Source organism: Haliotis cracherodii, unplaced genomic scaffold (assembly GCF_022045235.1).
Source record: "Haliotis cracherodii isolate W230 unplaced genomic scaffold, xgHalCrac1.p SCAF_8, whole genome shotgun sequence".
NCBI lineage: Eukaryota > Metazoa > Mollusca > Gastropoda > Lepetellida > Haliotidae > Haliotis > Haliotis cracherodii.
In genome coordinates this window covers 60,501,196-60,517,430 of record NW_027266341.1, presented here as the reverse complement: position 1 = coordinate 60,517,430, position 16,235 = coordinate 60,501,196, and the positions used below count along the sequence as shown (strand labels likewise).

General features: G+C 41.2%; 1 protein-coding gene across 1 annotated transcript; it reads left to right on the top strand.

Annotated features, from left to right (window-relative positions):
* The first annotated feature begins 299 nt into the window (after positions 1–299).
* Positions 300–14,195, top strand: LOC139449422 (deoxycytidylate deaminase-like). Its single transcript, XM_071230805.1, has 5 exons — positions 300–401; positions 1,636–1,741; positions 6,209–6,344; positions 7,156–7,369; positions 12,476–14,195. The coding sequence occupies exons 1-5, from the start codon at positions 373–375 to the stop codon at positions 12,591–12,593; spliced, it is 603 nt and encodes a 200-aa protein (XP_071086906.1). The 5' UTR covers positions 300–372; the 3' UTR covers positions 12,594–14,195.
* The last annotated feature ends 2,040 nt before the right edge of the window (positions 14,196–16,235 follow it).

Sequence of the window (16,235 nt, the reverse complement as noted above, 5' to 3'; positions counted from 1 at the left end):
TGATTGACATCATGAGCATCGATCCATGCAATTGGGATACGATGACATGTATCAAGCAAGTCAGCGAGCCACTTTAATAAGAAAAATACGATGGGAGCAGTAATTGTGTGTTTAACATTATTGATTTTTTGTGTGTGTCCCATGTACGGTGCTCTTGTGAGAGAGGAATCCTTAATCAATTTCATTATTCGTAGTAATCACTCGTTTCCGAAATTATGTCACGTTGTCAGTAGTTTCATATCTGAATTAGTCAGATTTTTGCGTTTAAATAGCGCTCCCCTAGTCACGTGATCCAAGTTTCCCGCAATATTTTGAGAGCTGTTCCGTGAGCGAGATAAACGTGCAAACATATTGAAAAGTTGACAACTTGTCATGGATGGAGATACAACGCAGACGAACGGGTAATACGAAGTTTAGACAGCTGCATGCTGAGTTATCACCAGAAACACATGACCGTTGCGTGGGTTTGTGCTCGACGAATATCGGGGAAAGTTATATTTCCATATTGAAGATTTATGTAACAGCTTTAAAGTTATGTGAAGATTATCAGAAATGTATCCACATCAATAAATTTACTGTTAACCAACAGTATAGTTATCCCATGAGGCTGAATTATGTCTACATGAACAAACTATAACGACCTGGTCAGTGGTCAAAGGGAGACAATCAAGTCGATTTGTCAAAAGCACCTAAACAAGTGAAATATATATATATATATGAAATAATGTATAGGCCTACATGAACACCATAATTTTGTTTCCAGGCTCAAATTGCATCTAGAATTTAAAATTGTGGCAAACAATTATTGTGCATACTATTAATAAACTAAAGATTACTTTAAAGTTGTTTGCTGTGCTATCCTCAGCTAGGCTGATAGGCCTAACTTTAAAGATCAATGAGGCTTTTGAAACTCGTGGTTTAGTCTAATGACATGCTGGTTTCGGCGACGTTCAAAGGCATGCATGCTCATGATGTCAATCACTGGATTGTCTGGTCGTCATATAGCTGGAATATTGCTGGGTGCTGCATTAGACAACAAACCAAACCAAAACGAAGGCATACAGGGTAGCCGCTAGGTATTCCATGCTAAATACAGATTAGAGTAATCCTTTGAATTGTTGGAAAGATGCTATCAATACTGTATTTGGTTGGTTATTTTGTTGTTTAACGCTGCACTCAGCAATATTCCAGCTATATGACGGCGGTCTGTAAATAATCGAGTCTGAACCGGACAATCCAGTGAGTACGGCGTTAAACAACAAACAACAAAAATCTGTGAAAATCCATGCTTCAGATAATTCTGCTAGTGATGGAGCAAAGGATGAGCGGTCAAGTCGGACCTGCTGGGGGGCTTGTGATTAGCTAAAGGAACACAGGATGACATCTTGTCAATTTGAGTTGGCGATACATTTTGCCACAGATACTGTTCCTGTAGCTCAAGAAAACTGCATTTTACCTTTAAACCACAAGTCGATGAGACTGACACATGGCAACATATTCACATGACTTTGTCTTTATCCATGTTTATTTCACATCAACTGACCAGGATTTTGCACCCCAAAAAGTCATGAAGAAATATGACAGTGTAACCTGTCAGGTGATGCCAGTTTGTAATTGCTGATGTTTTTTGTACAGGGGGGTGACTGGCAGTGAGAAGAGGGAAGGGTACCTGGAGTGGCCGGAGTACTTCATGGCCATCGCGTTCCTCTCCGCTCAGAGAAGCAAGGATCCCAGAACACAGGTACCACAGCTCCAGATAAACCTTCGGTGTTGTGGGTATTTTACCCATGCATTTTAAAACCATTGGGTATCAGTAATTCTATCTGGGTATTCAAATTTCTGTTACCCACTAGTTTTTACACATGTGGGTATTTAAGTTAAATATTTTAAAAACACTATTCATCTAGTCCCTGCCAACTAGTGTTGTGTGGATTTGAGAGATTTATAGGCAAATGATCATGATGTAATTCTCATCGTGGAGTTTGGCAAGGTTGACGGAATGCCCGTTTATCATTTCAAAATAAGTTGCTGATTTGCTAATCGAATACACAGGTTTACTTCTAAATATTTTGATGATACGCACAAGTATCTGTAATGTTCGTTGCGTATTTGATACACTTGGATTTTATTTTACTGCGTATTTCTGCATTTCTGATGCGTATTTTACGCAGATACGTAGCTTTTCTGGAGTTCTGGGTACACTATACAAACTGTAGATCTCCACAGAACACAGGTATACTATACAAACTGTAGATCTCCACAGAACATAGGTATACTATACAAACTGTAGATCTCCACAGAACACAGGTGAACTATACAAACTGTAGATCCCCACAGAACACAGGTATACTATACAAACTGTAGATCTCCACAGAACACAGGTATACTATACAGACTGTAGATCTCCACAGAACACAGGTGAACTATACAAACTGTAGATCCCCACAGAACACAGGTATACTATACAAACTGTAGATCCCCACAGAACACAGGTACACTATACAAACTGTAGATCCCCACAGAACACAGGTATACTATACACACTGTAGATCTCCATAGAACACATGTATACTATACAAACTGTAGATCTCCACAGAACACAGGTATACTATACAAACTGTAGATCCCCACAGAACACAGGTATACTATACAAACTGTAGATCCCCACAGAACACAGGTATACTATACACACTGTAGATCTCCACAGAACACAGGTATACTATACACACTGTAGATCTCCACAGAACACAGGTATACTATACAAACTGTAGATCCCCACAGAACACAGGTACACTATACAAACTGTAGATCTCCACAGAACACAGGTACACTATACAAACTGTAGATCTCCACAGAACACAGGTATACTATACACACTGTAGATCTCCACAGAACACAGGTATACTATACGCACTGTAGATCTCCACAGAACACAGGTACACTATACAAACTGTAGATCTCCACAGAACACAGGTATACTATACACACTGTAGATCTCCACAGAACACAGGTGAACTATACAAACTGTAGATCTCCACAGAACACAGGTACACTATACAAACTGTAGATCTCCACAGAACACAGGTATACTATACAAACTGTAGATCTCCACAGAACACAGGTATACTATACAAACTGTAGATCTCCACAGAACACAGGTACACTATACAAACTGTAGATCTCCACAGAACACAGGTGAACTATACAAACTGTAGATCTCCACAGAACACAGGTGAACTATAAACACTGTAGATCTCCACAGAACATAGGTATACTATACAAACTGTAGATCTCCACAGAACACAGGTACACTATACAAACTGTAGATCTCCACAGAACACAGGTACACTATACAAACTGTAGATCTCCACAGAACACAGGTATACTATACAAACTGTAGATCTCCACAGAACACATGTATACTATACAGACTGTAGATCTCAACAGAACATAGGTATACTATACAAACTGTAGATCTCCACAGAACACATGTATACTATACAAACTGTAGATCTCCACAGAACACAGGTACACTATACAAACTGTAGATCTCCACAGAACACAGGTATACTATACAAACTGTAGATCTCCACAGAACACAGGTATACTATACAGACTGTAGATCTCAACAGAACATAGGTATACTATACAAACTGTAGATCTCCACAGAACACATGTATACTATACAAACTGTAGATCTCCACAGAACACAGGTATACTATACGAACTGTAGATCTCCACAGAACACCGGTACACTATACAAACTGTAGATCTCCACCGAACACAGGTATACTATACAAACTGTAGATCCCCACAGAACATAGGTATGCTATACAAACTGTAGATCTCCACCGAACACAGGTATACTATACAAACTGTAGATCTCCACAGAACACAGGTATACTATACACACTGTAGATCTCCACCGAACACAGGTGAACTATAAACACTGTAGATCTGCACAGAACATAGGTGAACTATACAAACTGTAGATCTCCACAGAACATAGGTATACTATACAAACTGTAGATCTCCACAGAACACAGGTATACTATACAAACTGTAGATCTCCACAGAACACCGGTACACTATACAAACTGTAGATCTCCACAGAACACAGGTACACTATACAAACTGTAGATCTCCACAGAACACAGGTATACTATACAAACTGTAGATCTCCACAGAACACAGGTGAACTATAAACACTGTAGATCTCCACAGAACACAGGTATACTATACAAACTGTAGATCTCCACAGAACACCGGTACACTATACAAACTGTAGATCTCCACAGAACACAGGTATACTATACAAACTGTAGATCTCCACAGAACACAGGTGAACTATAAACACTGTAGATCTGCACAGAACATAGGTATACTATACAAACTGTAGATCTCCACAGAACATAGGTATACTATACACACTGTAGATCTCCACAGAACACAGGTATACTATACAAACTGTAGATCTCCATAGAACACATGTATACTATACGCACTGTAGATCTCCACAGAACATAGGTATACTATACACACTGTAGATCTCCACAGAACACATGTATACTATACAAACTGTAGATCTCCACAGAACATAGGTATACTATACACACTGTAGATCTCCACAGAACACAGGTATACTATACAAACTGTAGATCTCCATAGAACACATGTATACTATACGCACTGTAGATCTCCACAGAACATAGGTATACTATACACACTGTAGATCTCCACAGAACACATGTATACTATACAAACTGTAGATCTCCACTGAACATAGGTATACTATACACACTGTAGATCTCCACAGAACACAGGTATACTATACAAACTGTAGATCTCCATAGAACACATGTATACTATACGCACTGTAGATCTCCACAGAACATAGGTATACTATACACACTGTAGATCTCCACAGAACACATGTATACTATACAAACTGTAGATCCCCACAGAACACAGGTATACTATACACACTGTAGATCTCCACAGAACACATGTATACTATACAAACTGTAGATCCCCACAGAACACAGGTATACTATACACACTGTAGATCTGCACAGAACACAGGTACACTATACAAACTGTAGATCTCCACAGAACACAGGTATACTATACACACTGTAGATCTCCACAGAACACAGGTATACTATACCTCTGTACACTAACAGGTAACTTAAATAACTTGTATACATCTCAACTCATATATATAAATGGCAGACAATTGTGACATGAAGTATTTTATGAGCCTAAAACTCTACATTTTCATCGTGTTTATGTGTATCTGTCTAAAATAAATACTGACCATCTTGATGTTTATGTCAACTTGTGATAGCCATGTTAAACGTCGATGTACTGTCCTCATATGAATAATTGTGGAGTTTCGTCCCTTGGGAGTGTATTGTATGTTCATGTCCCAGATTTTCCCTGATTGTGACCCTTTGTTTGTCAGCACCACACCAAAGCATCACTTAAGGTCTTCTGCAGTTGCATGACACATTTGTTATGCTGTGATACGACTGAAAAGTACCCCAAACGGTGTTTAACCCAACTTTCTAACAAACTCACTCATGCATAAGATCTGTGGAGTTCTGGGGATGAACAGGTCTTCAGCAACCCATACATGCTGTAAAAGGCATCTATGCTTGTCGTAAGAGGTGACTAACAGGATTGGGTGGTCAGGCTCGCTGACTTGGTTGATGCATTGTGTGGTTCGATGCTCATGATGTCAATCACTGGATTGTCTGGTCCAGACTAGAATATTTACAAACGGCCGTCATATAGCTGGAATATTGCTGCATGCAGCATCAAACAACAAATAAACAAACAAACCTTATGAATACTTCTTTTTATCAGTGTACTGATTGACCCAGAGTGCTGACAAAAATATCTGAATATGTGAATCCATGGATCAACTAACAGCAGATCCTGGCAACTAAGGGACACAACTTTGCACATCGGATTAGACCACTAACAGCAGATCCTGACAACTAAGGGACACAACTCTGCACATCGGATTAGACCACTAACAGCAGATTTTGACAACTAAGGGACACAACTCTTCACATCGGATTAAATCACTAACAGCAGATTCTTGTAACTAAGGGACACAACTCTGCACATCAGATTAGACCATTGGCCCACAGGTACCCCCAAGTCCCCCGAGATGCAGAGTCCTTGTGTATTGGTGTTGCAGGTCGGAGCATGTATTGTCAACAAGGAGAAGAAGATTGTCGGGATTGGCTACAACGGGATGCCCAACGGCTGCAGTGACGACCTGATGCCGTGGGGGAGGGATGCGAAGAATGTACTCATGACCAAACATTTATATGGTGAGCTATCTCAACCATTTGCTAATTTTTATGTTGTGCCGTATACATTCAGAGGTACAGCATGCGTTCAAAGGAGCTTATTTCCGAACACAATTACGAGCTAATTTACTTTCCGAGTCAAGCCCATATATTTAGAACAGTTGTATACATCTAAAACATTATTTCATTTTTTAAAAATCTTAAAATGTTCACTAATTTTGGGAAATACCCAATAGAGTGATGAATAGATGAGTGAAAAAATAATGATACCCAATGAAAAATGTATTAACCCAATTAAAATAGAAACCCTAGAGTAAAAAATCAATGGCTGAAAAGGTTACCTGGAGCTCTGACCATTTCATTGCAACAAGTTGGAGCCAGTCTACATTGGCAAACAGGAACAGAGTCGTGTATATGTAACAGTGTCTGTGTCCGTTTCCACCTCAACTCAATGTGCCGTTATTTGAGCTTCAGTGCCTTTCGTCTGTCGGGTAGTTTTAGTATTTCATCCCAAACATCTGTGGGGGCCATGGTAGCCTCGTGGTTAAAGCTTTCGCTCATCATCCTGAAGACCTGGGTTCGATTCCCCACATGGATACAATGTGTGAAACCCATTTCTGATGTCCCTGGTCATGATATTGCTGGAATATTGCTAAAAGCGGCATAAAACCATACTCCAAGTCATCAGTTTGACACAATTGAGCTGGTTGTCATGTAACGTCTTCTCTGTACTATTCTACTCAAAAACAGTTGTAGAACACTTGATGTTTTCAATAGTTAGTCGTTTGTACTTTAACCTCTCTGTTCAAGAACTGTGTTATGTTTGTTGCAGTTTGTCATGCCGAGCTGAATGCTGTGTTAAACAAGAACTCTGCGGACGTGAAAGACTGTACAATATATGTGGCTCTGTTTCCGTGTAATGAATGCGCCAAGGTCGTCATCCAGTCCGGCATCAGGGAAGTGGTGTACTATTCGGACAAGTACCACGACAAGCCCGAGTTCATAGCGTCCAAGAAGCTGCTGGACTTAGCTGGAATTACTTACAGGTGCATGGAGAAAGTTTTCAAATCTAAATAAGTGTTTTTCAAATTTATCAACATACCGTATTTGACGTAATAAGCCCCCTTGGCGATATTTGCTAATATATTGGCTAGTGAACAATCCTCAATTAGCACCCCTTCCGATTGATCAATGTTCACAAGACTTATTTATTCGTGTATAATACGCACTTGTGTGTTATATGCACCCTTAATTATGGGCAATTGAATTCTGGAAAAATATATCTGTTGTGAAAATACGCACAGACTTTTCTTTTGTGTCATATCAGGCTGTCAGCATAAACCACAAAATTTAAGATCTTTCAACATGTTCAACTCTGGGGTTTTTTCACTAAAATTATATTCTAATAGAGCCCCCCTATTTCTAATTTTGAGAGTCCCCTGGGTGCTTATTATGTCGAATACGGTAAGTCGGTATATTAGGCATGGAATCATCACTTGAATATTCAAGATAATTCTGTGTTTTTTTGCACAAATGGATCCAACTCTTGTGTTTCAGTGCCTTGAGTAGGTCAGCTGGTGCCAAATGAAGACCAATACACTTTACTGAACATTATCATGGGGTGTGGCTAACATTAAACTTGACCTGTATCACTCTGCGCTGAATCCTTCAACATCAAGTTGATGCTCCATTATAAACTGAAACACTGTTTAATGTCACGATAAACTAAATTCATTTACCATGTTTACTGAAAACTGCTTTGGAAATAGTATTTGTTATACTGTTTGTTTGTTGTTTAATGCTACACTGAGCAATATTCCAGCTGTATGACGACGGTGAGTATTATGTGGAAGAATCAGTTCCATCTGGTGAGTCTGTGGGAACTGGAGGTTGTAGTTAAAACCCCACTGTTTTCAGTGCAGACCTAGGTTACCTGTAGATTTAACCGCACATAAAATTATGTAGCAGCCATTATTGTGATTTGATACCTCTGACTGACCAACAAGAATTGAGGAAATTCCAAATTTATAGTGGAATGTTTGTTCAATATGACCACACAACTAAAACGTCATGTTGTATAGCTATAATGTCTCAGATGTAAAACGCGGTGATCTTGATTAGGGCTGGGACGGGTAACTCGGGTCAGGTGGGTACTCAGTAGGATTAACTCGGGTCAGGTGGGTACTCAGTAGGATTAACTCGGGTCGGGTGGGTACTCAGTAGGATTAACTCGGGTCGGGTGGGTACTCAGTAGGATTAACTCGGGTCGGGTGGGTACTCAGTAGGATTAACTCGGGTCGGGTGGGTACTCAGTAGGATTAACTCGGGTCGGATGGGTACTCAGTAGGATTAACTCGGGTCGGGTGGGTACTCAGTAGGACCGGGGTACTGAAAAGCAGCTGGAAAAGAAATAAATTAACAAATCTCCCGCTGGTAATATAGATCCTCTTCTGCAATATAAAATGCTTCAAATGTTAATTCCATGTCTACATCACCATCAGTGATCCAAGAACCCAGCTGCAGTTTTAACTCCACGGCAGAATGACTTTCATATATACTACTCAAAAGAAGTTAAAGAACAACCGATTCTTTCATATTACTATAGTTAATCTGTCTTGGCATGTGAGATTAACTATTGCAATATGAAAGAATTGGGTGTTCTTTAACTTCTTTTGAGTATGAGTAGTATAAATAAATAAGTGATTGACACAGCTATTTATTTATATTTTTGTTGACCGCATCCGTGGTCTAGTGGTAGAGTGTCCACCCGGAAGACAGAAAGTCCAGGGTTCAATCCCCGACCGTATCATACCAAAAGACGTTAAAAAATGATTCGTGTCGGCATTAGGGGTCTAAAATAAGGACTGGTCGGCTTGGAGTCAGTATACCGTGTCTGAGTTGGGTATCCATGTTTGACTGCAGCATGGTATCTCAGTGGGCTAGCACTATTAATTGACATCAGTCCGGACTAGTACATGTAGGCACACACACACACACACAGACACACAGACACTAGTACAAACACACACACACACACACACAGACACTAGTACAAACACGCACACACACAGACACTAGTACAAACACGCACACACACACACAGACACTAGTACAAACACGCACACACACACAGACACTAGTACAAACACACACACACACAGACACTAGTACAAACACGCACGCACACACACAGACACTAGTACAAACACGCACACACAGACACTAGTACAAACACACACACACACACACAGACACTAGTACAAACACGCACACACACAGACAGACACTAGTACAAACACGCACACACAGACACTAGTACAAACACACACACACAGACACTAGTACAAACACGCACACACACAGACACTAGTACAAACACACACACAGACACTAGTACAAACACGCACACACACAGACACTAGTACAAACACGCACACACACACACAGACACTAGTACAAACACGCACACACACACACACAGACACTAGTACAAACACGCACACACAGACACTAGTACAAACACACACACACAGACACTAGTACAAACACGCACACACACAGACACTAGTACAAACACACACACACACACAGACAGACACTAGTACAAACACACACACACACACACACAGACACTAGTACAAACACGCACACACACACACAGACACTAGTACAAACACACACACACACAGACACTAGTACAAACACGCACACACACACACAGACACTAGTACAAACACGCACACACACACAGACACAGACACTAGTACAAACACACACACACACACACACAGACACTAGTACAAACACACACACAGACACTAGTACAAACACGCACACACACAGACACTAGTACAAACACGCACACACACACACAGACACTAGTACAAACACGCACACACACAGACACAGACACTAGTACAAACACACACACACACACACACAGACACTAGTACAAACACGCACACACACAGACAGACACTAGTACAAACACACACACACACAGACACTAGTACAAACACGCACACACACACACAGACACTAGTACAAACACGCACACACACAGACACAGACACTAGTACAAACACACACACACACAGACACTAGTACAAACACGCACACACACAGACACTAGTACAAACACGCACACACACACACAGACACTAGTACAAACACGCACACACACAGACACTAGTACAAACACGCACACACACACACAGACACTAGTACAAACACGCACAGACACAGACACTAGTACAAACACACACACACACAGACACTAGTACAAACACGCACACACACACACAGACACTAGTACAAACACGCACACACACAGACACTAGTACAAACACGCACACACACACTCAGACACTAGTACAAACACACACACACACAGACACTAGTACAAACACGCACACACACAGACACAGACACTAGTACAAACACGCACACACACAGACACTAGTACAAACACGCACACACACAGACAGACACTAGTACAAACACGCACACACACACACAGACACTAGTACAAACACGCACACACACACAGACACTAGTACAAACACGCACACACACACAGACACTAGTACAAACACGCACACACAGACACTAGTACAAACACGCACACACACACACAGACACTAGTACACACACACACAGACACTAGTACAAACACGCACACACACAGACACTAGTACAAACACGCACACACACACACACAGACACTAGTACAAACACACACACACAGACACTAGTACAAAGACACACACAGACACTAGTACAAACACGCACACACACAGACACTAGTACAAACACGCACACACACAGACACTAGTACAAACACGCACACACACAGACACTAGTACAAACACGCACACACACAGACACTAGTACAAACACGCACACACACACACAGACACTAGTACAAACACGCACACACACACACAGACACTAGTACAAACACACACACCCACAGACACTAGTACAAACACACACACACACACACAAGTACAAACACGCACACACAGACACTAGTACAAACACGCACACACACACACACACACAGACACTAGTACAAACACGCACACACACACACAGACACTAGTACAAACACGCACACACACACACACAGACACTAGTACAAACATGCACACACACACACACACAGAAACTAGTACAAACACGCACACACACACAGACACTAGTACAAACACACACACACACACACAGACACTAGTACAAACACACACACACACAGACAGACACTAGTACAAACACATACACACACACAGACACTAGTACAAACACGCACACACACACACACACAGACACTAGTACAAACACGCACACACACAGACACAGACACGAGTACAAACACGCACACACACACACAGACACTAGTACAAACACACACACACACAGACACTAGTACAAACACACACACACACACACACAGACACTAGTACAAACACGCACACACACACAGACACTAGTACAAACACGCACACACACACAGACACTAGTACAAACACGCACACACACAGACACTAGTACAAACACGCACACACACACACACAGACACTAGTATAAACACGCACACACCCACACACACACAAGTACAAACACGCACACACACACACAGACACTAGTACAAACACGCACACACACAGACACTAGTACAAACACACACACACAGACACTAGTACAAACACACACACAGACACTAGTACAAACACGCACACACACACAGACACTAGTACAAACACGCACGCACGCACACACACAGACACTAGTACAAACACGCACACACACACAGACACTAGTACAAACACACACACACACACACACACACACAGACACTAGTACAAACACGCTCACACACACACAGACACTAGTACAAACACGCACACACACATTGCTATATAAGTACAAAAATCTTGAACGCGATGTTAAACCCAATTTCAAGTCACCTCACCTTTTATTTTTGTTTCGACCAACCTTGTGTGGAATAAATCTGTGAAACAAAAGTGTGGCCTTGTGACATCTACCTGTAGAAAATTGTGTCTTCAGTGTTCTGTAAATGCTTTATGGTACAACAATCTTTCATATGTTTACTGTGAGAAATTAGTTTTTTAACAGTTTGTTTGTTTCAGACAATATCGGCCAGCCAGACAGCAGATTGTGATCGACTTCAGCTCCATCGAGGCCCTGAACAACAATGTTGCAGAAGACCTGAAGAAGATCAATCTGGACGAGTCCGGTACTCAGTGATGACTTGATGTCGTCAGCTTGTCGGGAAAGACGATGGTGGCGGGGAGCCAAGTGGAACGTGCTCGGGCTTCATCAGTAACGTGCTCGGGCTTCATCAGTAACGGGGGCGTTTTGTTCTCTCAAGTGTCTGAACATTGGAGTCCATTCCTGTCTTGAGGCTTGAAACCTGTTAGGTGTAGTGTGAGTGAGTGAGTGAGTGAGTGAGTGGGGATGAAATGGTATGCCGCTTTTAGCAATATTCAAGCAATATCACAGTGAAGTGTTGGATAGGTCGTGAGTTTGTGAGTAATTGAGGCAAGATGTGGAATTGTAATGCTGAGTGCGACATTAAACAACAAACAAGTAGAACATCCATGTCAGGATTCTCCTCCATATTAGTTTGATCCATGTTTCTGTTTGTCAATAAGAAGGATGTCTCTGTCCTGTCAAGAAGGCTGTGTCAGTTTGATCAGATCAAAGTGAAAATCCAGCCTGGCGTCTACCAGCTCTCTGTTGTTATTTTTCATGCCTGCTACATCCATGGATAGAAGCATGCCATGAGATATCTGACCTGCTATTCAAAGTGGGGTTAAGCCAGAATCATTCTCTCTACTGACATTCAGAGTTCAAGGAGAGAAGGTTCAGTAGGTAAGATACCTCTCTGAACCAAACAGCACTGGTATGACCAAAGTCTGAGCAGAACATCTTGCTGGTTCAAGCTTGTAAACTACACACTAAACAATGGCCCTTGGGAAGAACCATTGAAACAGTTGTCGCCTATAGCATGTATAGGTCCTGATATGAAATTTCGACATCTTACTTGGAAAAAGTAATAGTCATGGTTCTCAGGCACCGACCGTATCATCATAAAGTTCGCCGCATGTTTCGTTTATATTTCCATTTAAACAAAAAAACAAAAAAATCTTTTAATATTCCAAGTCCAATGGTAGACAAATGTTCCATGTATATTCCAGTATTTTTCTCATCAAGAAATACATCTATGTAAGGAGGCCCTTTCCCAGGTTGAAGGTACACAACTGTTTATCTTGTAACACAACTGTTTATCTGGTAACACAACTGTTTATCTGGTAACACAACTATTTATCTGGTTACACAACTGTTTATTTGGTTACACAACTGTTTATTTGGTTACACAACTGGTTACATAAAAGTTTGAACAACCTAAAAAGAAAAGAAAAAATCACCGCCTGCACACACTATATTTTCAAAAGCCATTGTGAACCAATTCTTTTATTTTTAAGCCTGATAATCTTGTTCTTTATTTCATATATTTGATCATGGTTTGATCAAATGTTTCAGAAACAACTGGATGCCATTGTATGCCCTCAAGTCTTAATGTCAGTATATTTTGCAGTCAGTTATTCACTTGTTTGTAAATGAACAAAGTTCCCCTGGGACGTTCTAAGGAAAGCTGTGTATCCTGGTGATGCAGAGATCCGTTCATACCTTTAAGAAGCCTTGGTGCTAGTAATGTTGTGTTGTGTTTTCAATACACCACTTATGGGAGGTATTTGTTGTGAAATAGCATCAGCAAAAACTAGTTCATCTGTCAATGCGATGTCCATGCTTGCAACTGACCCGGAAAGAAGCAGTGTTATCACTCCTGGGTAGAATGTCTGTTTTCATCCATAACATGGTTGCCCCAGTCATCAGTTACAGATCTACAAGTAAATTATGTTCAGCAGTGAGTGATTATTCTTTGTTTGAAACAGTAATTTGAAAAAAGTATAAGTTTCTATGTTTGTATATTTATTATTAATCGATTATGTTTACATGCTTCATTTTAATAAAGCTTTGTGCTGTTTGATTTGTTGTTGAAACTGTTGTTCTTGTCTTCCTGATTGTGCCACAAGTGAGTCTAGAGGAGACGAAGTGGGTATGTTTTCTAGGGAATTCTTCACTTGTGCACGTTTGACCAGAACCTCTCCGATTTTGCACGTCTGCAGTTGTTGATGTACTTAGTTTGAGAATGCTGACTTTCATCTAACAACTGCACTTCGTGTACACGTACAGTGCATGGTCTGTAGAAACCTGCTCATCAGCTTAACTGGTGCCTTTTGCATTTTTTAGATTTTTATTTTAGACTATTTAGACGATTTAAACTAATCTCAAACAACTCAAGTCTTCATTTCGAGCCATAACCCTCAAAATAATGAATATTGTTGTACAAAACTATACATGTGCAATGATCATAGGCTCAACTATTGCCTTTCCATTTTTTTATTTTTTTATTTGCTGTGTTTCCATGGAAACAATTTGGTCAAAAACTAGTCTAAAACAAGTAGCGTTGTTTCCCACCCTAACCCTACAGCTAATGAATATTTCTGCATGAAACCATTATCTTCCAGGCTAATATTTACATGATTGTTTTTCGTATTAGCAAACACATTTACAGTAACAACTTAAACAAGTGTATCCAAAAAAGGAGGATACATATTTTTTTGAGTTAAAACACACATTCTAGTTACTGTCGTTATATAATCAGGTCTGGCAGCAGTGAGATTCTAGGTTTTATCAGCCAAGCCGTGGAAAGAGATGCTGTGGCGTCCCGCGATGTCCCCGATTGAAACCATGTACATGATTAAAAGGAGTGGCCCCAATACAGATCCTTGCGGGACTCCACAGGGCAACTGGATCAGTTCGGAAATAGACTTGCCAACTGTCACACCGGGATCGAAGATGCAAGTAAAACTCCAGCCGCACTGAGGCTATACCCAAGATACCAAAACACGTTGTCAACCGCTTTAGAGTCAGTCAGTGAGTGAGTTGGGTTTAACGCCGCTTTTAACATTATTCCACTCATATCACAGAGTTGAACCGTTTTAGAAGTATGATGTGGTCCACCGCATCGTCATCGTGCACCGACTGGTTGATTGTGTGTCATCGTGCCCCGACTGCATGATTGTGTGTCATCGTGCCCCGACTGGTTGATTGTGTGTCATCGTGCCCCAACTGGATGATTGTGTGTTATCGTGCCCCGACTGGATGATTGTGTGTCATCGTGCCCCGACAGGTTGACTGTGTGTCATCGTGCCCCAACTGGATGATTGTGTGTCATCGTGCCCCAACTGGATGATTGTGTGTCATCTTGCTGGGACTGGTTGATTGTGTGTCATCGTGCCCCAACTGGATGATTGTGTGTCATCGTGCCCCAACTGGATGATTGTGTGTCATCGTGCCACGACTGGATGACTGTGTGTCATCGTGCCCCAACTGGATGATTGTGTTTCATCGTGCCCCGACAGGTTGACTGTGTATCATCGTGCCACGACTGGATGACTGTGTGTCATCGTGCCCCAACTGGATGATTGTGTGTCATCATGCCGCTACTGGTTGCTATCACTAACCAACCAGCTAACCAACCTTGCTTCTCCGGGCACAACGTTCAGACCTGTCCATTGTCTGGACTCAAATCAGCTAAGTGTTTTGATATTATAATGAACAACCTAAGTATACCAGTGCATATAACACAACCACTTTTTTCCCTTTTGCACAGGTGGGTATATTTACCTTTGGGCAAAGAGCTTGCACGTACACAGACGTACATCAGGTACATTCAGCCAGCTGTAGGCCAAATGTCCATGAACAGACAGACAGTTTTCAAGACCGCTGGATTTATTTTGTTTATTTGGATGGACCCAT

Excerpts from the sequence above, each read along its gene's own strand:
- LOC139449422 (XM_071230805.1), top strand. The coding sequence starts at position 373 with ATGGATGGAGATACAACGCAGACGAACGG. Across the intron at positions 1,742-6,208 it reads GCAAGGATCCCAGAACACAG|GTCGGAGCATGTATTGTCAA; the intron begins GTACCACAGCTC and ends TTGGTGTTGCAG. Across the intron at positions 7,370-12,475 it reads TTAGCTGGAATTACTTACAG|ACAATATCGGCCAGCCAGAC; the intron begins GTGCATGGAGAA and ends TGTTTGTTTCAG.